This window comes from Triturus cristatus, chromosome 8 (genome assembly GCF_964204655.1).
Source record: "Triturus cristatus chromosome 8, aTriCri1.1, whole genome shotgun sequence".
NCBI lineage: Eukaryota > Metazoa > Chordata > Amphibia > Caudata > Salamandridae > Triturus > Triturus cristatus.
The window spans coordinates 343200158-343226671 of NC_140591.1; the positions used below are offsets into that span (position 1 = coordinate 343200158).

The window sequence follows — 26514 nt, forward strand, 5'->3', positions numbered from 1 at the left end:
AGCATGTCGGTCCACGGAGAGTCTGCAGGGACTCCCTTAGTGGTCAGTGACCCTCCACAGGTCGTGTCACGATATGCAACTCTTAGCTTCAAGGAGATGAGACAACTGTGTGCCTCCAGGAAGCTAAACCAGGGTTCTAACCCTACCATCGCAATACTGATAGGTCTCTTAGAGGCGTACGATGCTAGGAGGTCCTCTAACCCAGGTCCCCCCAGTGCAGATGGGAACATGCCTCCCTTAGAGGGAACCCTCGGTGACCCAGACCTCGACCTCCACACAGAGGAGGAGGACGAGGACGAGTTATCGGGAGACGAGGCAGACAAAGGTCCAGTGGTAGTCGGCAGGCTTACAAGGACCAACTTAAGCAGGCATGAGAATGGAACTGGGGGAGCCCCGGGCCCACGCTCAAGCAGGCTTAACCTTGGGAACGGACGAGCTAGGTCTCTCTCCAGAGGCTCTGGCAGATCGGTTCATACACATGTCTCTCAGGCACCTTCTCAGAGAGGAATGACTTCCCCTCAGAGGAGGGAGCATGAAGCAAAGATGCGGGAGGTCAATCTGAGGATCGAGCGGGAAGAACTTGCCCTCGCCAAAGAAAGACTTGCCTTGGCCCGAGAGCAGAAATTAAGTGGGTTAGATCCCGCTGGTGGCAGCATTCTCAATAGAGAGAAAGACAGGGGTATAGACACTAGACACCTGAGTAAAATAGTGCCCCCCTTTAAACAAGGGGACGACATCCACAAGTGGATAACTGCCTTGGAGAGGGCCTGCACTGTCCAGTGCGTCCCCCCAAGTCAGTGGGCAGCTATACTGTGGCTTTCCTTTGAAGGTAAAGGAAGGGACAAGCTCCTCACTACAAGAGCTGAGGATGCTAACAACTACCAAGTCCTGAAGAACACACTGATTGATGGGTTCGGCTTAACCACGGAACAGTACCGGGTGCTGTTCCGGGACACCCAGAAAATTCAGTCTCAGGATTGGGCTGACTTTGTCGATTGTGCCACTAAGGCTTTGGAAGGCTGGTTGCTGGGTAGCAAGGTTACTGATTACACAGGATTGTACAATCTTATCATGCGAGAACAGATTTTAAATAACTGTCAGAACCAATTGTTGCATCAGCACCTTGTCGACTCGGATCTGACCTCTCCCCAAGAATTGGGAAAGAAGGCGGACAGATGGGTCAGAACAAGGGTCAAGCAGAACCAGAATCAGAACCAGGGTGGTCAGAAGAAAGCAGACCAAAAGGGTAACAAGAACGAACAAAATGACCAGAAGTCTTCGACAGGTCCCCAACAAACCAAAGAGGGTGGGGGTCAGGCTTCACAGAAGAAGAAGACTCAAGAAGGCCAGTCAAAAAGGTGGTGCCAATACTGTAAAAGTAAGACTCACTGGTTTAGTGAGTGCACCAAGAAAGGAGGGCAAACTCCTACCACTGCAGCCCCTAAGGCACCTGCGCCCCCTAGTACAGTCAGCAGTGGTAGTGCGCCTCCCAAGGCATTAGTTGGGTTAACCTTGGGAACCGAGGGGAGTGACGACTTAGTCGGCACGCTCACTCAGGCCGTCCTTGTCTGTACAGGGGATATGGATATGTCCCCTGATGCCAGTCCCAATACTTTGGGCAAATACAGGCAGACACCTTTGATAAATGGAAGAGTGGCTCAGGCCTACAGGGACACGTGTGCCAGTGTCACCATGGTGACGCCTAACTTCGTGGACCCTGGACAGATCATGCTAGGTACCAGTTACCTAGTGACCAATGCCAGCAACGTCACTACCAATCACAGTATGGCAGTTGTTGATTTCTCCTGGGGAGGGGTAAGTGGCCCGAAAAAGGTTGTGGTTAGTTCAGACCTCCCCGTAGAATGTCTGTTGGGCAATGATTTGGAAACGTCACAATGGTCAGAAGTGGAGCAGAGGACTCACATGGAAATGTTAGGTTTGCCAGCACATGTCCTTGCTGTGACCAGGTCACAGGCCAAAAGATGCCCCACTGAACAGGTGCTGGATCCTGGAAGAACGGACCAGACACCTTCCAAGAAAAGGAGCAGTAAGGGTAAGGCTTCGCCTTCCCCCTTGCCCCAGGTCGTGGATCAAGTCTCCGAGGAGGCTGACCTTAAAGAACTGAGGGAAACTGAGCCGCAAGAGCTTGAACCTGGTCAGGTTGAGTTTCTGGGCTCAGGGGGACCCTCCAGGGAAGACCTGGGGAAGGCACAGTTAGACTGCCCCTCACTTGAACCCCTCAGACAGCAGGCCGCTGCTGAGGCTGCAGGGAACGCCACAGGTACCCACAAAGTGTACTGGGACGATGGACTCCTGTACTCCGAGGCAAGAGACCCCAAACCTGGTGCGACCAGGAGGCTGGTCATCCCCTTGTCTCTGAGAGGTTTCCTTCTCACCTTGGCCCACGAGATTCCCCTTGCAGGTCACTTAGGCCAGAATAAGACTTGGGACAGAATTGTTCCACACTTTCACTGGCCCCACATGTCCGAAGATACGAAGGAGTTTTGCCGCGCCTGTGTCACTTGCCAAGCCAGTGGTAAGTCAGGTGGCACGACAAAGGCCCCCCTCATACCACTACCAGTGGTGGGGGTACCCTTTGAACGAGTGGGGATCGACATTGTCGGACCAATGGAACCCCAGACAGCATCAGGGCACAAGTTTATACTGGTGGTGGTGGACCACGCCACCAGGTATCCTGAAGCTATTCCCCTTAGGACCACTACAGCACCTGTGGTGGCACGGGCCCTACTTGGAGTGTTCTCCAGAGTGGGCTTCCCTAAGGAGGTCGTCTCAGACAGAGGTGCAAACTTCATGTCGGGATATCTGACTGCTATGTGGAAGGAATGTGGTGTCAACTACAAGTTCACCACACCCTATCACCCACAATGCAATGGGCTTGTTGAGAGATTCAACAGGACCCTAAAAGGGATGATTCACGGACTACCTGAAAAGCTTCGGCGGAGATGGGATGTCCTGATACCCTGCCTCTTGTTCGCCTACAGAGAGGTCCCGCAGAAGGGGGTTGGCTACAGCCCTTTTGAGCTTCTGTCCGGACATCCTGTAAGGGGACCCCTTTGTTTGGTAAAGGAAGGATGGGAGAGACCTCTCAGGAAGCCGGCATCAACCATTGTGGACTATGTGCTCGGTCTCCGCTCGCGGATGGCGGAGTACATGGAAAAGGCGTCTAAAAACCTGGAGGCGAGCCAAGAATTACAGAAAGCTTGGCACGACCAAAAGGCTGTCCTGACTGTGTACCAGCCTGGACAGAAGGTGTGGGTGCTGGAGCCAGTGGCCCCAGCAGCACTCAAAGACAAATGGTCTGGGCCCCACACGATCATTGAGCAAAAGGGAGAGGTCACCTACTTGGTAGACCTGGGAACTCCCCGGAGCCCCCACAGGGTGCTCCATGTAAACAGGCTCAAGGCATATGTCGACAGGGAGGGCATGGGCTTGCTCATGGCCACAGATGAGGGACAGGAGGAGGAGAGTGACCCTCTCCCAGACCTGCTCTCTCAGAACCCTGACGATGGATCAGTAGATGGTGTTGTCTTTTGTGGCAGCCTCTCTGGACATCAACAAGAGGATTGTAAACAGGTTCTTCAATCCTTTCGACATATGTTCTCTCTGACACCCAGTCAGACCAAGTGGTGTACCCACGAGGTCGACACTGGGGACAGTCTGCCCGTAAAGAGTAAAATCTATCGGCAACCTGATCATGTCAGAGACTGCATCAAGACAGAGGTGCAGAAAATGTTGGAGCTGGGAGTCATTGAACCCTCGGACAGCCCCTGGGCTAGTCCCGTAGTGCTCGTGCCGAAACCTCACACCCAGGGCGGTAAGAAAGAGATGAGGTTTTGCGTGGACTACAGAGGTCTCAATGCGGTCACTAAGACCGACGCCCACCCGATACCAAGAGCAGACGAACTTATCGACCGGTTGGCCTCGGCCAACTACTTAAGTACGTTTGACCTGACAGCTGGGTATTGGCAAATCAGGTTAGCTGAGGAGGCCAAGCCCAAAACAGCATTTTCTACCCCGGGTGGGCATTATCAGTTCGTGGTAATGCCCTTTGGTTTGAAAAATGCACCTGCCACCTTCCAAAGGCTGGTGAATCGAGTTCTCACTGGGTTGGACGACTTCTGTGCGGCGTATCTGGACGATATCGCTGTCTTTAGCTCCACCTGGGAGGATCACCTGGTCCACCTGAGGAAAGTGTTAGAGGCCCTGCAGAAGGCAGGCCTCACTATCAAGGCCACCAAGTGCCAGATAGGGCAGACACAGGTTGTATACCTGGGCCACCTTGTAGGTGGGGGCCAGGTTCAACCATTGGAGAGCAAAATACAGGCCATCCAGGACTGGGCTCCTCCAACCACCCAGACTCAGGTTCGAGCTTTCTTGGGCCTGACTGGTTATTACCGGAAATTTGTCAGAAATTATGGATCCATTGTGACCCCGCTAAACGACCTGACAAGTAAAAAGATGCCAAAAAAAGTTCAGTGGACAGCAAGCTGTCAGAAGGCATTCGATGACCTAAAGCAGGCCATGTGCACAGCACCTATCCTAAAGAGTCCAGACTACTCCAAACCATTCATTGTCCAAACAGACGCTTCGGAGCTGGGTGTGGGAGCTGTTCTATCGCAACTGAATTTTGATGGTCATGACCAGCCCATAGCTTTTATTAGCAGGAGGCTGACCCCCAGAGAGAAGAATTGGTCAGCTATCGAGAGGGAGGCCTTTGCTGTGGTTTGGGCCCTGAAGAAGTTGAGGCCATACTTGTTTGGCACTCACTTCAAGATTCAGACCGACCATAAGCCCCTCTTGTGGCTAAATCAAATGAAGGGTGAAAACCCCAAACTACTTAGGTGGTCCATTTCCCTACAGGGGATGGACTTCACAGTGGAGCATAGACCTGGCACTGATCATGGCAATGCAGATGGGCTCTCCAGGTATTTCCACTTAGAGCAAGAAGACTCACCTGGTCAAGGTTAGCTTATTGACCCGAAGTTTGGGGGGGGGTCATGTAGGAGAGTAGGGTCTGCAATCCTATGATCACCCAGATTTTTTGCTTTTGCTTCATTGGTTTACGACTTTCTCCGGCTGTGGGCCTGCCAATCAGACCCACAGCCTAGCTGTTCTCTCTCGAAATTAACACACATGTACGTTAGGTGCATCCACTAATTGGAACTGGGCCGCCTTGTCAGTCCCTGTCTCAGCATACCACAGGTATCCAGGGCATCGGTGTACCCAGGGCCTACCAGGGGCTGAAGCATGTATTATGCCACCCCTGGAATGGCCGCCCAAATCTGACACAACTGGCTGCACGACAGCTGGGGCCACGTGGTGTAATCACCCGTTGCTGTAGGTGTAGTATTCCTACACCTAAACCCTAAAATGGACACATGGATTCCTATCAGTCACTCCTATAGCAGGCCTTATCAATCCTGAAGGCAGAGTGCAGGGGATCATGTGGGACGGTGCTCTGGCGCGAGCTGGGCCCGTCGACGGCTTGCGGAACCAAGTCCTAATAGCCGTTCCATGGTGACGCGGGCCAACTACTTTTAATGCATTATAATCCTTGCGGTTATTTGCTAACTTTGGCATCGCATCACCTATACATGTCGAGTAAGGTGTCATACGAATGGGAATACGAACCCCTCGCCAGTCCTGGTGACGGGGTTAGCATTCCCCCCTTTTAGAGGAACACGACATGGAAGTAACCTTGAACCCCGGTTAAAGTTGACTCAAGCCTCAGCATCACAAAATGGATGCTGCCACCAGACACAAGTCTGACCTCCTGCTGCTGGGGGACCTTCCAGCAAGGGGAGCTTGGACAAAGGGTTTCCTGTCGAGGGCGGTGTTAGCACCGTCCCAGACAGGGTTTGTGTATCCCAGGTAGGCAGGGCTGAAAGGAAGGTGATTGCAAGTGGCACCCCGGTGCTCACTGTGCATAGCCCGGCTCAAACCAGTTTCGGGGGCACACCAGCCCCTGAGCTGGCGCGAAGCCGGACAAAGGTTAGGGGTGTAACCACCCCCCTCCTGGCTCCACCCATAGGTAGAACCTAGTCACGGGCCAGCCCCTTTTCTTAGAATAAAGGTAGGAGCGAGTCCCCTTCCCAAATTGGATAATCAGATAATCGGAAACTCCGAATCACGAACTACTTTCCACGAAAGGAACTCTTGACTATTTCTGAAGACTCTCCCTTGTGGCTAAGGAGTAGCCACCCTGCACCAGCAGGCACCATCTAAGCGCTTGCTGTTTGCTGTAAGTCTCTCCTACGGATCAAGACTGCCCAGCTCGACGAGACCCGAGTACCCTGCCATCTCTGACCTTTTACCTACCTCATCGGCCCAGCTGAGAGTCGTAGGTGTGACGAGACCTGCGGGACCGGCTATCTTCAGAACCTGCACGACGCTTCTCTAGCACGCCCACCGAGGGACCCTCGAGTGAGTGCACCTAGGGTTTGAGAAGCCCTAACCCTGAGCAGCTCCAGCATCGAAGTCTGCCTCCCCAGCATCCCCGAGATCTGCGTGGGGGCCCTTCCGCTCCTTGTTGTTCACCGCGTTGTTCGACCACTTGCCGACCGGCTTGTGGCCCTCTTCACGACGCACCACGATTGTTTCATCACTAGTCTGGTTGCTCCAGACTGGCTCTTGCTCCCCTTCAACAGAGGAGTACCACGGACCCTCCTGGTCCACTCCCGACGCCATCTTGACTCCCCCGCTTGGGTTGCCACTGCCAAGATCCGCTGCCCCTGCCTGGGCCCAGCATCATCGACAGCAGACACCTTCGTGGGACAGCTCGCCCTCCATCCTGGTCGCCGCCGCGCCTCCTGGTCCGAGGAACAGCCGAGTCCGACGTCACCCACTCACCTGGTCGAGGTGACTTCAGCCGGTACCCTCCTGGTACCCACACGATCGCTGGCTAGCGGTTGAGAACTGAGTCCCCTCTGCTTTCAGGTTTCCTTCATCACCGATCCAGGCTTGGATCGCTCCGAACATCGTCACTGGTCGCCTGCCAGCAACTTCTTCTTTCAGGCTCCTGAGACTACACGAGGACTCCCGACATCTTGCCGAACTTCACGCAGCCGCAGCCTCCGGGCTAGGTAACTCGAGCATCTCGGTGCTCCATCGCAGGTTCGCTCTACAAGTGTCCAGTTCCTTTTTCGTTTAGTCCCACTGATCGGATCACTCCGGAATCAGTACCTCCAGACTCTAACCATTCGCATTTCACTGTTAGTGTAGATGGTTTCTCGTGCCCCTCGGGCATTTGTGTAAATTGTGCAACTGAAGTATTTTCCTAAGAGTTTTGTAGTGTGCTTAGCTCCCTGACTCATAAAGAGCCAGGGTAGTCTTGTTATAAATAAATATCCTTTTATTTTCATAACAACTTGTGTGGTGTCCTTTCACTTGGTGTTCAAGGGGTATATGTGATGGTAAACAGCTGGCTTAACACGCCCTCTAGAGTTTAGCTTAAAGACTGCTCGTATCCACGCTACTAGGATAGCTGGTCTAAAAGGTTGACTTACAACCAATCATCAATAAGGGTCGTTTGGAATGATACACAGTGATCACTAGAATAGTGAGCACTACATATCAGGCCAACTTCTCACAGTACCCATGTTTGTTGTCCTCCTTCTTTCCCTTTTGTATGTTTTCTCTCTCTTAACTCTTGATAAACGTGTGATGTGAAAAAATACGGTCCCTAAAAATGAGTGCTGGTGGTGCCACCGGCAACCAGCGGCTCAAATTAAGCACTGCCCTTGAGTGGTCACCAATGCTACCACTGAAGAGTAAAGGGAGGGCAGTAGTAACCAAGGCCCTGCAAAGCCAGTGGTAAACAACAATACCCACCACGCAAGTGTAAATGCACTACTGTAAGTGCAGGCTTACATATGTAAATGTACTACTCTAAGTGCAGACTTACATCTCTCCACCCACTCAAAACGGCAGCTGGTACTTGCTAGAACAGGATTTATGAGTATAAAACTACTGCCAATGACTTTTCGCATGTAGGTGCAGGTTTTTTCACAAGGGTGGAGATCTCTCTACAGTAAAGTACAGGGAAACATAGTAAAGTTTAATAATCATTAAAACAAATATTTCAATGTAAAATAAACATATGAATCAACTGAACATAATTCTCAGCAACTGAGAACAAAAAAAAAATAATGTTACAGTGCATTGACTCATATTAAATATTTAATCTATAATTAAACAGATAAAATATATTAATTTAATTTACATATTTTTTTTATCTAAAATGATTGAAAAACATTAACTCTACTTTCATTTTTATATTTAACTGTTGTTTATTACAACTTGTCTGTGTAATTAATGTAATTTTGTTGTAATTTTCAATTACAAATGTAACATTTTATTTAATTATTTTTAAACAACAATGTAAATGTAATATATTAATTAATACAAGTTAAATTGAATATACAGTCTGAAATGTACAAATATAAATATGGTAATGTTATTTAAAATTCGAAAAGATTTCATTTAATAATTATTTACTGTGGGTACTTACTTTAAGTCCCTGCTTCAATTGAGTGTGTTTCAGAACCTATGAGTGCTGGACTTACTCCAAGGTTAGGCTTGAGTACATTTACAACTGTTTGGGGACTTCTTTTGTTTGTAGAACTTTAGAAGTGCTGTTTGTGAATAGCAACAGGCCAACTGGGTGGGTACCTGAGCAAATATCTTTCTAAACCCCTCCTTACCCCTGTCTAAGTCCCTCCTTAACCCTCCATAATCCCCTCCCATATAGTAGGGAGTTTTCACCATTCCTGCCACTTCTACTGTTGCCTCCTACATTTACTACTAAAATGTATATCTACATGTGCAGAGATGTCCTCCCACGTGGTGACGACCTCCACAAAGAAAAGACAAGAGATAGCATTTATTGAAAAGTATTAAGCAGCATAGCAAAAGATCAAAGACAATTGTCATTTCATCTGACAATGGATCTTTCTAGAAAATGACCAGTTGGAGAATAGAGCTAAAACAAACCAAAAAAATTAAACTAGTACATAGATTTTTGCTCTCAGTACAAGTCAATGAAGCTTAATCATGTGACAGAAACTTGTTTCTCTCACCTTAAAACTTACCTAACTATCAGGTGGTAGTATCTTCTCCACAAGGAAGTGCTAGACGTACTGGAGGAGAAGATACCATTCATATACACAGTATTCTCCTGAAATCCTGCTTCCACTTACCAAGTTTGAAAAGCGAGGTTGCACTGCTAGGAAATTTGTAAAGGTACAACACCAGGCCCTGTGTTTTCCGGACCTATAATAGCCATAAAAATTAGCAAACATAAAATAATTTGATTCACATTAGACTAAAATTATTAATGCATTCTGGATTGGGTATATGATTACTAAACACTATATTGCATAGGGATATATAAACACGATGCAAGCAAGGCATAAAATATTTACAGCCCCCTCCATTCCTTATTTCTGGAAGGACACAATTGAATTTACAGCAGCTTACAGCAGTTTGATGGAATACAGTCCGACCATCTCTTTATGATGTAATAAGAGTAAACGCCGTGGGAGTGGCTTTATTTTTGTGAGAGTGTTGGATGCTGCACAATATTAGCCTAATAACAATATGGATAACAACCACAATTAAAACAAAACCAATACTCGATTCACGTATGTACAAAGCCCAAGGGCCAAACATCATCCCCAACCGCATCCAGATGCTGTTAATGATGAGATCAAGGCTGCCTTGCATCTCGTGTAAGTTCTTTACACACTCTTTAATGTTATCTATCTGCTCGTGTGCACTGAGGGAAGGGTTGGGAAGAGAAGTGAAAACTTCAGTCCCTAGAATGGTACAAACTTCCCCTTTGGCTGCTGGGAGCCAATCTGGAGTCATTCTGTTTTGGATCAGCATTTTGGTGTGGGCATCTAACTGCTCGTTCCCTAATCCTAAAGTTATTGTGGTTGAATTTGCTATCTCTTCTAATATTTCTGAATTTCTTCCTACAACAACCATTCCGTACAAGGGTATCAAAGCAGAAAGGAACCGAGAGGTAGCAGAAACAGCCCGCCGGCCCCTCTTTCGTTCCAACGGATGATCATCAAAGTGTCTTATGGTTGGAACGATGTACCGTGGATAACTTGTCCCAGTTCAGATTAAGGACATCCAGGGGTAAGCGGGCGACTTATAGATGAAATAATCATGACCTCCTTGCAGGTCATGTTTGAGAAACAACACCCCAAGAGGAAGGTGGTATTCAAATGGACATACGCTCAAAGGAATATTCTCCACCGTAAAAATCACATTTACTGTGTCCAATAAAAATAAAAGCAACATTTGCTCGTCGGTGCTCCAAGATAAATCCTTGCTCAGCCATTGCAAGAGGAGTCAGGTCTGGTCATTGTGGCTGAAAGGATTATTAATCTTTTTGAGGCCTGGGTAAGAAGAGCGGAGATGTCCGCACACTCTGGCAGTCTATGCCAGAGGTGGAAAGGATGAAGGGAAGTGTTGTTAGAGCTGATGGCCACTCTGATCTTTGGAATGCTATCTCCTACATCACAGGCGCGTGTGTGGAAATCCAGCAAGAGGAAGAGGTAATGGTCTTTCTGTACTTTTCTAGCAGCAACACTTAGGAGTTACCCTTGTAAGCCGGCAGAGGCTGAGTTTGTCTTTCAAATCAATCTGCATTAATATTGTAATGCACCCCCAGCCAGATGCTCAAAACAGCAAGAAAGATAGCAGGTCAGACCCACAATGAGATCAGGTATCCAGATGGAAGAGGGTGCTTACCTTGGACAGAGACAGTAGCGATGAAAGGATGTCACGGCAGCATCACATGATGGTGGTATAACCGACAGAGGAGGTGGCATGGAGACTTTGACCCACCAACAGATGACAAAGCTGCAGGAGAAACAGTCTCGGTAGATGGTCCAGAGCCAGGCATGCAGGACCACAACTGTCCCTAGGAGGAGCAGCTCTTTTGAAGTGATATGAGCGGATTCAAGTCTCCAAACCACAGCATTTGACAGCTGTGATGGTGAACAGCAAGACCTGGTATGATCCGCACCAACTGAGATGTAGTTCTGTCTTCCTTTGAAATGCCTGGACACAGGTCCGGTCGTCAGGCTTGAAGGAATGACGGGCATCAGTTGGACACTCAATGAAAGCAACTCGCACCTGAGAATGGAAACTGCAAAGACACTGTAGAAGCTTTCTGCAATAATTGTAGGACGGCATCATCAATTAACTGCAAATCCAGTCTGGCAGAGGAGACGGGGAGATTTGATGGGAGCCACATGGGTTGCCCATGACTATTTCATATGGCTGTATTTTGTATTTTGGGAAGGGATCGCTCTGTGATCTATGGGCTAATGGCAGAGCATTGGGACATTTTGATTGTTTATGAATATATCTTAGCTATCTTGCTCTGCAGGGCCCATTATTCCTTTCTACCGTGCCTGCGGACTCGGGCCATAGGCACAATGGAAATGTTAGTCTAGCACAGTGCTTAATTTGAGCAGGTGGTTTCCGGTGCTCGACACCAGCACTTAAATGTCAGCACCGGCTTTAGTGACAATCCACCAAATAGTGGCGCTGTCTTTAACATTGAGATGAGCCCAACAAACGTGTTTAATAAGACAATGTACAATGAAAATGAATAATACCATTATTATAGCTTTGTGTGGCCTAAAATAGTCTGAATTGTCACACTTGTAGGAGTGAGATGGTTAGGTGTTATGTTGCTAATGTCATTGGCAGCGCTGCTAGGGGTGTGGTGCAAGCTGCAGTAGCCTTTCGAGAAGGGCCCTGGCACTTACATTTTTACAAATTAAGCACTGGTCTATCCCTAGGTCCTTACAAACTGCATGCACTACCACTGACAAAAAGTGTGCCCTTTGATCACTACGGATTTAGCTGTCATCCTATACCTGGGGATAAAATCTCTGAGTACCTACTTAGTAACTGTTAAGGCGTTTCATGTGCACATGGTTATGCTTCCATCCATCCTGCCTGAAAACATATACACTACAACAAGGGTTTAGGAATAAATTACATATTTGGACATCTGGATAAAGTCAATCTGGATATGCAAAAAGCGGCACCAGGCAGGAGGGTGAGTGGGGGGGGGGCCTTAACCCCTTACTAGCATTATGTGCCAGGCACATGGTACATGACAAACAATAACTCTGGGTCATAGAGGTAAAGGAGGGTGTATAACAATGGGATGAAGCAGCACGTATTGTGCCGTCCCTATCAACATGGTCTGCTCCATGATGCAACCTGGTGAGATTGGTGTTATCACATGCCTACTGCTATCTCTCCACAGCCCCTAAGGATCTCTTTTACTTTGCTGTTTGATCCAGAACACTTTAACATTTGCAGAGGCATGTTTCTGCAACTGAGACAAATCCTTTATGGTAGGTACAGGAAACAGGGTGGTTCTAATAAAACACATAGCAAACATCTGCAGTTTTAGACACTGCAGCATTCTTAGCAGCGAACCAGCTAAGGCATCTTGCCTGTTGAAACATCATCATACGGATGCTGGTGAGCAGCACACTTCACTACAGCAACTGTTTCTGGAAACTGCAAGGAATTTAAAACATATTACTCATTTCCAATAAGAGTACCTGTAGAGGTTAAGAAACCTCTTCACATCCAAAGAATCTCAAAGTTGTGCATCACTCAAGAATGCATACTTTGAGTCCGAGCACACAGTAAAAAAAATGTCTTTAGCTAGGATGCAAGCCAAAGTGTGAACCCTGCAACTTCATCTGTTCTCACCATAGGCAAGTTACAACTTTCTGCAATGTGGTTTACAGTGCAAACAGCATAACCAGTGACTAGGGCACCTTCCTCGTTCCTAAGACATGATCCGTCTACAAAATATTAGTTCACCATCACTGAGGGTATATTGGTCAAATCAATACCAGGTTCTGTAACCTGGGCTGTCTCCAGGACACAGTTGTGTGGTTCTCCATCCTCACTGGGAGGCATTAAAGAAGCAGGATTCAAAGCGGGACCACAGATCAAAGCAATATCAGAGGCAGACCATAGCAATATTTCATATTGATTCAATTGAGCTGCCTTGCTTTCTGAACTCGAACTGCTTGTGCTCTCCCTTAAACATGGTAAAATAGGTCTACACTTAATTGCCACATTTTATATACTTGTAGGTCCCTAGTAAATGGTACTACCTGTACCCATGGCCTGAAAATTAAATGCTACTAGGGGGCAGCAGCACTCATTATGCCACCGACTAAAGTAGCTTTTTAACAAGTCTCAGGCCTGCCACTGCAGCCTGTATTGCAGTTTTAAACTGCCATTTCCACCTGGCAAAATACGCCGGTTAGCAGGCCTAAACCCTCCTTTTTAATGCTCATAAGTCACCCCTAAGATAAACCCTAAAGGCTCATAGGGCAGGGTGCATGGTATATACAAAGGAGGACATGTGTGATTAAGTTTTACATGTCCTGGCAGTAGAAAACGTCTAAAGTTGTTTTTCACTGTTGTAAGGCTATCTCTTACAGAAACCAACACTGGGTTACCTTATTATATTTAATATGTACAACTTTTATATTGGGGGCAGATAGAAATATAATGTTTACACTCAAATGAAAATCCTCTTTAATGATGTAGTCGAATTTTAAGTTAAAAATTCCACTTTTAGAAAGCTGGCATTTTCTTGCCCAGACCAACTGTGCCTTTCTGCCAGTGTCTACGGTCATATATGACTACGAATACTATTGCTTCCAGACATGGGACTAAAGAAGGTCTAGGTATGAGAGGAGTAAGTTCCCCTAACAGAATGGCTGGGGAGGAGTTGTCTCTTGCACTGATGAGCACACTTTAAAAGTCTCTGCCTGCCGCACACACAAAGGAACCTAACACCAAGCCTGCCCTGCCTTTTGTTATCCTAGAAAGTTTGGAGCCAACCCTATGGGGAAAAAAAGAATAGAACAGAAACAGTTTTGGGGATAGGTCTGGGAATTCCCTAACACTATGTCTTGTACCAAGTATAAAAATAGGGCCTTCAAAACCATTCCTGAAACAGTGAAAGATACAGAAGAAGGCCTCTTTCTGCTGCCAGAAGGACCACCCTGCTGCTGAAAAGGAGAGCCATGCTGTCGGAAGAAGGCAGATTGGATCTGCTTGCAGTGGCGGCAGGTGTCAGGGCAGAGGGGTGGGGAGTCGGGCATCGACCATGATTACAACAAACATTTAAACTTACCTTCAGCCAACCGCAGCATGCTCTTCTGCTCCTCTGCAGACAGGCTCCCAGAATCTCCTACGGCCAATCCTGATGCTGCTTTCATGCAGCATTAGAGCAGCATCAGGTCTAACCTGAGCACCCTGGATTTCCGCTCCAAGTGAGAATGGGAGCCTGTGCCTTGCGCTTTGCTAGGTCATTGTTTGCACGAACAGCAGGTTCTGCTGAGGCTTTGCATTGATGATTCTCAGCGTAAAAAGGTCACTTTGCAGTCGTGAGGAGCCTAAAACTTGTGTTTCTTTTTCTTCAGGAGGAGCTCCACTGATGCCACCCCAGGATTAAGGACCTGGGGGCACCTCTTGGGGATCAGGACTCACTCTAGCAGAGGCCAACAGCAGGGTCCAGGCAGGTCCAGTTGGTGCTTGGCAGCTGGGCAGTTGTATAGAGTCCTCTAGAAGCTTGCTGTTTCCCTGTAGCTCAAACAGGAGGTCAGCCAACTGACCCCTGCTGTCACTCTGGAAAAACTGGGAGCAAGGCAAGCAGACAGCGGCAGCTCCTCCGCCATAGCGGAGGAGCGTCGTCGTCCCCCGCCAGCACCCTCAAAAACTTGAAAAATCAAATGATAATAAAATGGATTTTAAACTCATTTTATTATTATTTTATTTTTCTTCTAAGTGTGGCGAGTTTTGGGGGCGGCATCAGAAGGCTGACAGGCACTGAGGGGGAGTGGTATGCACTGTCTCAAGTTTCCATCTCTATGCTAAGGTCTATTTATTCAGTACAAATCTTATTGCCAACGTTTCATATTTGTTAGAACATCTCCAGAAGAAATTAGCGTAGTGGGTGTTGAATAGTTTTTCGAGAAAAAGGGATAATGCATAGGTGCTAAGGTAAGTGAGGTTTATTTTTCCTGTGTACTCATTTGCTGAACAAATTATACACTTGCTCACACCACGATGAATGTGCAAAAGCCCCGATTGCCTATGCAATATTTGTGTATACAAACCCAAAATTTTGGGGATGAGCCAGACGATTTTTCTCTTGCACTAGGGATGCTGCCCAGTTTCTTCCCGATTTGTCTGCTCATTTGTAACTTGAAATATTTACTGCTTTTTGCTTAATTTCTTTAACTTTACATTCGGGAACCTTCATGGCATTGACTCTGTACCACTTATTTTTTTAATTTTGCAATTAAACCCTTTAACTTTTCATTGGTCTAGAACTCAATTATTGAGTGGACCCCATGACTTAATGAACTGTTTTTCTGCTGTCTTTGATGTTTGGGAAGATGCCTTAATGCAGGGACACATTGGGGCATAATTACAAGGAAATGGCAGAGCTGTGCCAAATTTGGCAGTGCAGCACCCTGCCATTTCCAAAACGCAGGGATGCGCCGTATTTACAACAATGCAGCGCACACCTGTGTTTTTACTAACGCTGGCTCTAAAAATAGCTGCCTAATGCCATCACGGTCACCTTTGCACTGTAGTGGAAGGGTGCCTGTGTTGCAGGGAATAATTGTTTGTGTGCAGGAAGGGATCCCTTCCTGTGCACATAAACAATCAATCATGACGATTTGTTACTTCTATGTGTGCTGCATTCTACAGCAAACATCGAAGTAGCAAATTATCATTATTTAAATATTGTTTATGTGCAGGAAGGTGTCCCTTTCTGCACATAAACAATCATTAATGGCGTTTTGCTATTTCTATGTTTGCTGCAGAATGCCCACAGCAACATCATTTCACGCCCCTTTCACGCAAAGTGATGCGTGTAAAGGGGATGTATTTACAAGGCCGCGTTAAGCCAAAGTGGCTAAGTGCGCTTTGTAAATATGGAGAAGGGCCTAGCGCCACCAGAACGTCCGTAAAAGTGACGTTCTGGTGGCGCTATGCACGTTCTGGTGGCGCTATGCACGTTCTGGTGGCGCTACGCCCCTTGTAAATATACCCCATTGTCTCATGAAATTGAGGTTAGGCATTAAGCAGAACTTGAACACCTCTTTGTAAAAGCAGAAGTGGTAAAATGAAGGCTTCTGCTGCAGTTCTATGGCCAACTAGACTTTCCATAAATTGTGTGTATGTGTACATTAGCAAAATGTTAGTGGGTGGTTCCCCTTGAGTCTTTCGGAAATGCTTTTGATGAAAGATAAAACAGACTTTGTACTTCCTCTTCTGAAGCAGAAGTGCGCGCCCCTGCTCTTTGGAAGGAACTCGAGCCACGCACGCACTGTGCCTGCTGCAAACCTGCCACTGCGAGAATGGGCTACGAATTTCTGGAAGGCACCGTGCTGCTGGCCATAGTCACACTCGTCAGCGTCCTTCAGAATGGTGAGCGAAGGCCACTGCTTGACCAGCATTGATCGGTGTCTGCGGGAAGGCGGGCATCTTATTTTTAACATGAAATCATCTTCTTAGGAATAAATTGCTTTTCTGTTACAAAATAGTATTTGCAATATATTTTGAAATAAAAGTTGGGTTATTCGATATATTCTCTAAAGTAGTTCTGTAAAGTGGGCAAAATGATTTGTGATATGGTTAATTTAACTAACAGTAGCAGTTTCGAGTTTTTAATCTTTCTAAAAATTCCTTTAAAACAATTTAATTGTTATAAAACTCAAAGGGGAGAACTTTTAAGAATGAGCGGTCCATCACTTTTCCTTATTATTCACACACAGACACCTTCACAATACGAATGTGTTGCTTTTCCTATTGAAAAGATCCTTAATCATTTGTGCAAATATGAAAAACAACATTTGCATTTAAAAATTGGCTGGAGCGCAAGTGCTGCAGAACAGACAAAAACTGATCTGACTGCCGGTCAAATGGCCTGCTCACAAAGGGATCTTGATGCAAGTAAAGCAGTACGTCTGCAGCGCCGTATAATATAGCCTTACATGCCTTTGTGAATTGGTCCCAAAGCCTCTAAAATGAGAATAAAAGAGGCATATTAAGATAAATTTAGTACAAACAGAATGGACTGCGCACAAACAGAAGAGACTGCACCAGTTTAATACCCAAATATAACAATCAACTCTTCGTCAGGGTTAGTAAGCGCAATATAAATGCAATTTAAATAAGTAACAGAAAGTTGACTAGTCAAACTGTGCAAAGGACTAACCAATGCGTGAACAAGGTTGCTGTGTTTTTTATTAACTTTTGAACCGTTTGAGATACAAACATTTTTTTTAATCTGCCGATTATGCACTAGATGATGAAATGCGGCAATCCAGCTGGACAATGCGCATAATTTCAGCGGCCCTGCACATAGTTATGGTTTTGTAAGCCTTTTTAAATCTTAGGTATCAGCGTTGTTTAGGTGGGACAAAGCTAAACCTATTTGTCAAAAGATATGTAAAACAATCTTGTTGCATGGATACCTGTTGCCAGCCTGGGTAATGCTGATTTAATAAAATGATTTTGTAAAACTTATGAGAGAAGCTGGTTTTGCAATTAAGGAGCAGTCAGTGTCCGTGTGGAATGCGAAGCATAGAATGTGTTTAGGTCGGTGGGCTCTAAGGGTTTGTCCATTCATGTGTCCAGAGTTAGATCTGGCCTAAGACTAAGGATCTGGTTTCGAGTTTTGGCGGATGTCTCAAACATGATGCTATTACAAGTGATTTTTTTCCTGTGCCATTTGTAACAAGGCACCAGGGCTACTGTCACGTTCGAGATGGAGTGACCCGCCACACCACACTCTAAATTAGGACCTAAGTAGTTCCAAGGCTGAACAGCCACAGTTCAGACTTGCCAGTCCAGTGTGATCTTGTTGCCAGTCCCTTTCCTTGAATCCAGGAAAGATCTGCTCATCAATGTGACATTTTCCAGAAAAGTTTCTTAGAGGTAGGACTCGGGGAACCACTATACCAGGGCAGCAGTGTTCAGCTACTGTGTGCTGACCCTTCTGGGAGTATTAGCTGCGAGTGTTGCAACAGGGCTCGTGTCTGGCGCAATTTCACTTCTCATTTTCCATGGTCAGGGAGAAAAAATTGCCTGTGGACCAGGAAAGAAGAGTTGAGTCCCTCGATTACTCATTGGTAAGCTCTTCACTGACAGACTCTTTTATTCACCCCAACCCTTTATTATTTCCTGAGGTGGCCCGAATAGAACACTCAGAAACTAAAACTCACTTCCTGTGCCCGAGTCACTCTTACTCCCTTACAGCTATTCTTGCGTCATCGTGAAGCCGTAAGCTACCAAGGGGATGGCGATGCTTCTAAAGGGCTTAAAAAAGGATGTGGGGATATTGTAATGAGATGACTGTTGATTGGTCAACATAGTATCTGCTTTAACCTCTTCCTTGTTCAAGCCTTTCATCCCACTCTGAGAACTTTGCAAAGCTGTGTTTACGTACTGAAATGATATGAAACAGACACCCCAATGGGAATTGCTAGAAGAGTAGATTTACTTCTCAACCAGCAATCACAACACACAGTGAACCATACATTGAACATGAACACTAAAACCAATAGAGCCCACACTTTCAGTCAGAAGTGGGAGGCAAAGATCAAATGAGATGTTCAAGTGATCTGCCTAAAAAAACTCCTACTGTGAGGCCACCTGAATGGCTCTGTCAGTCCATCTAAGCCTAGCTGCAGCCCGCAGACCTGGTAGACTGAATCCACCTGCCAACGGTGGCCACAGAAAGTATAAAGCCCCATCTGGCGGAGCCAGAATTAACAAAACACTCCTACACCTGCGAAACTCTGTAAAAATGTTGTCAGCCAGTGTATGGAAAAGGGCATCTTCTGCTGATACTGGCTATGGGAAAAAAGAGAAAGAATTAGTTCTGTGAATAGCAGCAACCCCCAATCTCCCACCTTTTTTTATTCTTTCTGTTCACACTTCCTTTCTTTTTCTCTTTTTTCCGTCCACCTTTTCAATACTCTTCTTTCATTTCACCCTTTCTTACGTTTTTTTCTTTCTTACATTTTCCTTCCACGTTTCTTTCTTTCCTTCCTTCATTTTACTCTTTCTTCTTCCTTCTATTTACCCTTCTTAGGTTCTTTTCTTCCCTCTTTCCTTTCTTGCTTGTGTCGCTCCTGCTATCCATTGTCTCCCTTTATTGCAGTCTCTTTTTACGCCATTTCCATGATTTCTCTTTCTCTTTTTACTTCACTATTCTAGGCTCACTTGGCAGCTATCGCCCCCCCCCCCCCATATCAGTTCTGTCATAGTATCCCCGTAAATTGGTATTTTTGAGTTTATAGCTGGGTATGTAGACAGAAAAGGCCCATAAAAAAAACTAATAACGTTTTTCAGGATTGGCAGCTCATCGAGCTCAATGGCCCGCTAGAGTGAGGGGTGGGGGGGGGTTGACGCCACTAGTCAGAGAATGCACAAATGTAAAGTGTGCTGACCAGTAAAGATCCCATCTCTCCCAGACCTCTAGCTATTGTGACCACCACCATGAAGAAGGCTGTTGGGGTTTGTGCATTAAAGCAAGCTCAGTCAGGTCAGCTAAGATCAAGGGCAACATGTAGGGAGAAAAAAAAGCTTTAAACATAAGATGGGCCATAGCAAAGCCTACAGGTGCCAGATGGCATACGCCTCCACCGCCTCCACCAACTCCAGACCAACCCATATTATTCTATAAACATGCTTGTGACCTTGTTATGCACTCACCAGGTGGACACCGCCACGTCTAATTGAAAGCCCTCCTGGAGGAACCTTACCACCAGGATTGACTCACAGTCAGATGCACCAACGCTCTTAGTCGAGTACCAAGCCTAGTCAGTGATGAGCCTAAGCTTAATGCGTAGAGGACCTGCAGGATAATTAAACTGCCACATCTAAGATCCTGGACAGGTCTCTTTAATGTTACACCAGCTTTTTAACTTCCATATGAGAAATGAGGTCTGCTGCAGGCTGATGGTGACAGCAACAGAGACCCGAGGCAACAAAGCGTTAACTGAAGATCTCACTTGCCATAACCACCATTTTCCACAGAAATCAAGACAACTGCCCCCAATAGGGAAAACAGGATCACCAGTCACGCTTCCTCCAGCATTCTTGATAATAAGATAGAATCAGGAGCATTGAGGGAAATAATAAAATACAACATCTGCCCAGGGCGACAGCTGAGCTCCTGGGGCCAATCCCCTCTCCATTTGAAGCCTAGAACAAATAATTAATTCCATTCCTACATGAATAGATCTAACATGGAATGTCAAAGACCCCCGACTAAATTGAAACTGTGGTCTTTCTAGTCACACATAAACTTATGGAGGAAGACACTTGGTTCAGCCTCTTTGTCACAACATGGACCACTTCTTTGATATAGGCTGCTTCAGGGTCAGCATTCACTCTGCCCAAAAGCCTAACTGAAAAACATTTTAGGCCGTGCATCAGAAGCGTGGTCCCCCTGTCTGTTCACAAAGGCCTTAGTGACCCTATTGCTGGTATGACCTACCAGAGAACTCCCCGGGATAATAGCATCCAGTTCAAGGAACATGCCACCTTATATGGATGCCAAAGACCTAAGCCCCAGGGGGCTGCCAATATATGGTCTGACACATCTATTGATAGAATGGCAACCTCAGCTAACAGTAAGTCCCACCTCCATTTCAGGCTTTCTGGAACCAACCACAATTCACTCTGCCAATAATCTGCTTCAACTCTGGGATGAGAGCTTCAAGCTGATGCAAACTCAAACACCAGAAAGGTAATACATGCCTCCCAAGGAGATCAACAGGTAGCCTGGCCTGCGGTACCATACAGATCGAAGCCATCTGCATGAAACCGAGAAAGATAACCATTGAACTTTTAAGGAGAGGAAGCACCCTTTCCTGAAGTCTAACATTTTTGCTGCAGTGTCTCGATGCTGAGAGAGAAACCGTGCCCATGTTCAAGGATAGCCTCGGGGGGCCTTGGCATCATTAAACAAAAATCCATGAATCACAACAAGGTTGCACACTGGCCATGTATGGGCGCTGACATAGAGCAGGGCTTGGAAATTAATCATTCACTTATCTAGGTAGACCGAGACAGCAATCGTTTGTCCATGAATTGCCCCAAGGAAGAGAGACAGGACCTTTGTAAACACCCTTGAGGCTGATTTCAGGCTGTGGGGGAGATTGAGATGTGAAAGTGCAGGCCTCTGACTTTAAAGCCAAGAAAACTTGGGTGATGTTCGAGAATGGGAATATGTTAGGAGATATCCTACAGATGAAGCCGGGACCTTCCTAGCCACACCAGGAAGACTAGTGCATGGAGGGAGTCCATCGTGAAAGTGTAAAGTCGAAATAAATAAGTTCACCCCATTGGAGTTGATTAAGTTTTCGAATAATTAGATTATTTTCTTGCTGGTGCTGGAATTTCAGTGAGGCTGGACGATAAAAGCCCCCAGCAGCTCCTGCCTGGTCGGGGCATACAAGGCATGCTGAAGTTCTCTCTGTTGGCAGGCCAACCGTTTGACAGGTCTGCCTTCTGGAAAAACCTATCCCCTGCCGCCTCCTCATCATCACTATACTCAGTGGAAATGCAAGAGGAAGGAGGTGGGATCCGAAGAAAGAGAACGAGGCAGGGAACCACTTCACAAGTTCTACATATGATTCCTTTTATGTTAGCATCTCATCTATGGTCCCCTCAGCATCTCCTTCAGATCTTCCATGGACAGTAGGGCAAGAGAAGACAACTCCTGGTATCTTCTGTGCCAGGAAGACATGAGAATAAGGACATTGCCCGTCAAGAGGTCAGAATCATGGCAAGAGCCAGAGCCAGCTCCTTGGAAGCAAGGAATATTGGTGTCCTGGGCCTGCAGCTGCACAGGGTCCACCACAGATGCGGGTCCGCTGCAAAAATATAGGACTGAACATTATTGTACAGCACAATAAAACACAGCAGAAGAGCACTCATGCTGGAAGTGTGGATTTTTTAACCATCGAAATGCTAAAGGAAAAACAATATTGAAGAGAGCCGTTTCTCGATTCTGTAGGTCAATAACACACGAGGTCTGCCTATGCTGACACGAAGCAGGCTCACTTGTGGGCCTGAAATTGATTTAGTTGCAACTGCAGAAAAAACATAAGAAAGTCACAAAAATAATATTCAGAATTATATTACCTTATGTACGTCACATAAGGAAAGTCTTTTTTTGGATTTATGACTCTCTGCAACGTTTGTTCACAAGACGCCTAAGCATCACGAGTCAATGGACCGCATTCTATTTTTTTTTTAAACTAGACGTATATTTTGCAATGACTGTGTGCTTTAAGAAAGCAACTGCCAGCCATCGGTCTTTTACCAGCTCATGGACCAAGTAAGTTAAAACAGGCCCTCTATTTTTCAGAGTTGGAAACTTATAACTGCTCGGCTAATAAAAAGCAATCGTTTGTAGGAATCTGTTTTTCCACTGACCTGCTGACATCCGGTGGCCTTTGAGCTCACGCCAAATAGGATAGAAAACACGCCAATTATCAGCATCGCAGCATTGTTGTGACCAGACCTTTAGATTGGATGAAAGAACTGGGGGGGGGGGGGGGGTCTCTCGAAGGGGCGTGACCGATGTCATTAAAGGCGTGGCTTAAAAACACAAGCTAAAAACATATGCTTAGCATAGTGTGCCACCCGACTGGTAAATGTGCTGCTTCTGTCATTGCATCCAGATAAGCAATACAACAAGTAACATTACACCTATAATAATCCAGGACTATTGGCTTTGTCAGTGGTTGTTAGTTACATGAGCTAAATAAGCAACAAGTATGGCTTAATTGTATAGAACATTGAAAATACTTCAGTTGTGAAATGATGAGACTGTGAAAGAGCTATAACGAGTCTCTTTCATATTAAGGTCAAAGGCAGTGAAGGGTGATGCTGCTGCTACAGAGCTAAAAAAAATAAAATAAATGTTCACCCTAGGGGTAAGGGCAAAAATGGACAGCCCGATAGGGACCCGTTACAGCACCAGCTTTTTAGGATCGCCAGTGCTGACCACTGGCAGGACCCGGCCCACTTAAAGCCCTGGTTGTGACGGTGCTCACCATCAATGATCATACACTAGATCTCAGCTTTGTGAAATATTTCTATATATTTAGCAATATGCACTTTGCGATACATCGCTGAACCTCATTTTTAGGTCGAGCCTACAGCAGCACATGCGCTGTTGTTAGGTCGAGCCTACAGCAGCACATGCGCTGTTGTTCGACTTTTGTAAGTGGGATTTAAAAGTGCTTCCCACCGGCATTTGCTGGCCTAATGCTTGTGTTCACGCTCGCGTGAACGTGCAATTACTTTCACTTTGGGCGCTGCTGCGCGCGCACCACTCGCGTGTTTGCCGGCACGCGCGCGCCTCTCTCTCCCGCTGTAGCCCCCATCTTTGCATTCCCCGCGACCAATGCTTGTTCTTAGATGTGGCTACGTATCTTTATTATCCTCCGCTTCCACCTCTCAATTATAGAAGGTTCTGAATGCTTCTCAATTTAACCTCGTAGCCCTCGTTTTGTTTATTCTTTTCTCCTAGGTCATTGCTTCTCGTGTTTTTAAAATTTTCTGTAAATTAATCTTGTTTTTCTAATATTATAATGAACGTCCCATTTACAGTTACGGTACTTTTTTAAAAATCTATGTCTTTCCTGTTAATATACTATAATCTATCAAATATTTTGAACTGTAGAACGTACTTGGTAATTAAACGAGGATATATGGTACACCATAACGTTGTTTAGTGGTTAAATAATGAGTTTTGGCGGCTTCCTAAAACGTATCAGGGATAACTCCTAGGATCCTATCTCAAGAAATATTGCAAAGCGTTCTAAGGTCTGTGTCAGGAAGAGCTCCGCCTCCAGCTAGCGCTGGAATACTACGCAGGGAGTACACTGTTTTTTGCGCTATTTAAATATTTGTAACATCACATAAGTTTTTGCAGCGGAAATAGAAAAAGCCACGATCCCGAAGGATACTTACTGTTGTTCAGTATTAGTACACTTGCAGACAAGAGAGGCAGATGGTGCATGACGTCACCACAGGCTCAACTTGCATAGAGTCCTGCACGTGTAAAACTTACATTGTACAAAAACACTAATACGGACATTTACTGCTCTAAACAAGTGGATATATAAGCACACGTTAGATTTACTCCTGCAGACAACCTGGCCACAAACTGAGGTATCCACAGCCATACCCAGAGGAGGTGCTGGAATGTGGGCATTACCAGGAAGTGCAGGGGGCATGCATAATATGGTAAACTACCACAAACCCATACACTTTATAATCACTTACAAACATTTTGCAGCCTTTTTCCTACACTGCATAGGCACATAAATGTACTCCTGAGAAAGTTGGAGTAAAGGTCAAAGGATGGGGCAGGGTGAGTGCTTGACCTAGAGCAGAGAAAGGCTTTCTTCCCTGAGGAAAAACATTTTCCTTATGGAATATTTTTACATTTATTGTGCTTTTGCACACTTCAGCCGTGTGTATGCGCCAATGGAGGGCTAGGAAGTACACAAGATAATCTATCATTTTCACGATAATTAACTTATAGTAAGCAGCCTTTCAGCCGCCAACCTCAACACCAACATGAATGCTGTTAACGGTCTCTTCGCGAATCCCCGCACCTCCAACTTTCCAGAACATACCAGAGTTGCATGTGGGAAGGGAAAGGAAAAGGGTATAGAAATAAGCACCTCTTATTAAATTCAACTGTTCAAACCACGTCACAGCTCCCTTCTTCAATAAAGCATGAATTTAAACTCCTTGCATGAGTTTCCGATAGGGCACCCGTTGAGCGAGGAAGACTCCTTCAACCTTTCTGCAATGGACCCAGAGTTCTCTTGTGGAACAGGGACAGCTCGCCCTCCATCCTGGTCGCCGCCGCGCCTCCTGGTCCGAGGAACAGCCGAGTCCGACGTCACCCACTCACCTGGTCGAGGTGACTTCAGCCGGTACCCTCCTGGTACCCACACGATCGCTGGCTAGCGGTTGAGAACTGAGTCCCCTCTGCTTTCAGGTTTCCTTCATCACCGATCCAGGCTTGGATCGCTCCGAACATCGTCACTGGTCGCCTGCCAGCAACTTCTTCTTTCAGGCTCCTGAGACTACACGAGGACTCCCGACATCTTGCCGAACTTCACGCAGCCGCAGCCTCCGGGCTAGGTAACTCGAGCATCTCGGTGCTCCATCGCAGGTTCGCTCTACAAGTGTCCAGTTCCTTTTTCGTTTAGTCCCACTGATCGGATCACTCCGGAATCAGTACCTCCAGACTCTAACCATTCGCATTTCACTGTTAGTGTAGATGGTTTCTCGTGCCCCTCGGGCATTTGTGTAAATTGTGCAACTGAAGTATTTTCCTAAGAGTTTTGTAGTGTGCTTAGCTCCCTGACTCATAAAGAGCCAGGGTAGTCTTGTTATAAATAAATATCCTTTTATTTTCATAACAACTTGTGTGGTGTCCTTTCACTTGGTGTTCAAGGGGTATATGTGATGGTAAACAGCTGGCTTAACACGCCCTCTAGAGTTTAGCTTAAAGACTGCTCGTATCCACGCTACTAGGATAGCTGGTCTAAAAGGTTGACTTACAACCAATCATCAATAAGGGTCGTTTGGAATGATACACAGTGATCACTAGAATAGTGAGCACTACATATCAGGCCAACTTCTCACAGTACCCATGTTTGTTGTCCTCCTTCTTTCCCTTTTGTATGTTTTCTCTCTCTTAACTCTTGATAAACGTGTGATGTGAAAAAATACGGTCCCTAAAAATGAGTGCTGGTGGTGCCACCGGCAACCAGCGGCTCAAATTAAGCACTGCCCTTGAGTGGTCACCAATGCTACCACTGAAGAGTAAAGGGAGGGCAGTAGTAACCAAGGCCCTGCAAAGCCAGTGGTAAACAACAATACCCACCACGCAAGTGTAAATGCACTACTGTAAGTGCAGGCTTACATATGTAAATGTACTACTCTAAGTGCAGACTTACATCTCTCCACCCACTCAAAACGGCAGCTGGTACTTGCTAGAACAGGATTTATGAGTATAAAACTACTGCCAATGACTTTTCGCATGTAGGTGCAGGTTTTTTCACAAGGGTGGAGATCTCTCTACAGTAAAGTACAGGGAAACATAGTAAAGTTTAATAATCATTAAAACAAATATTTCAATGTAAAATAAACATATGAATCAACTGAACATAATTCTCAGCAACTGAGAACAAAAAAAAAATAATGTTACAGTGCATTGACTCATATTAAATATTTAATCTATAATTAAACAGATAAAATATATTAATTTAATTTACATATTTTTTTTATCTAAAATGATTGAAAAACATTAACTCTACTTTCATTTTTATATTTAACTGTTGTTTATTACAACTTGTC

The 26514-nt window shown here is 45.9% G+C and overlaps 1 protein-coding gene across 2 annotated transcripts in view; it reads left to right on the top strand.

The window, feature by feature from the left end:
* The first annotated feature begins 16385 nt into the window (after positions 1 to 16385).
* ALOX5AP (arachidonate 5-lipoxygenase activating protein) overlaps positions 16386 to 26514 on the top strand; it is a 216908-nt gene continuing 206779 nt past the window's right edge. Inside the window, exon 1 of one of the 2 annotated variants that reach the window (XM_085621660.1) lies at positions 16386 to 16533. In XM_085621660.1, the coding sequence (XP_085477786.1) occupies positions 16464 to 16533 (70 nt within the window). In that variant the 5' untranslated portion in view covers positions 16386 to 16463. The remainder of the gene's footprint in view (positions 16534 to 26514) is intronic. The other variant, XM_085621661.1, reaches the window with a different exon arrangement.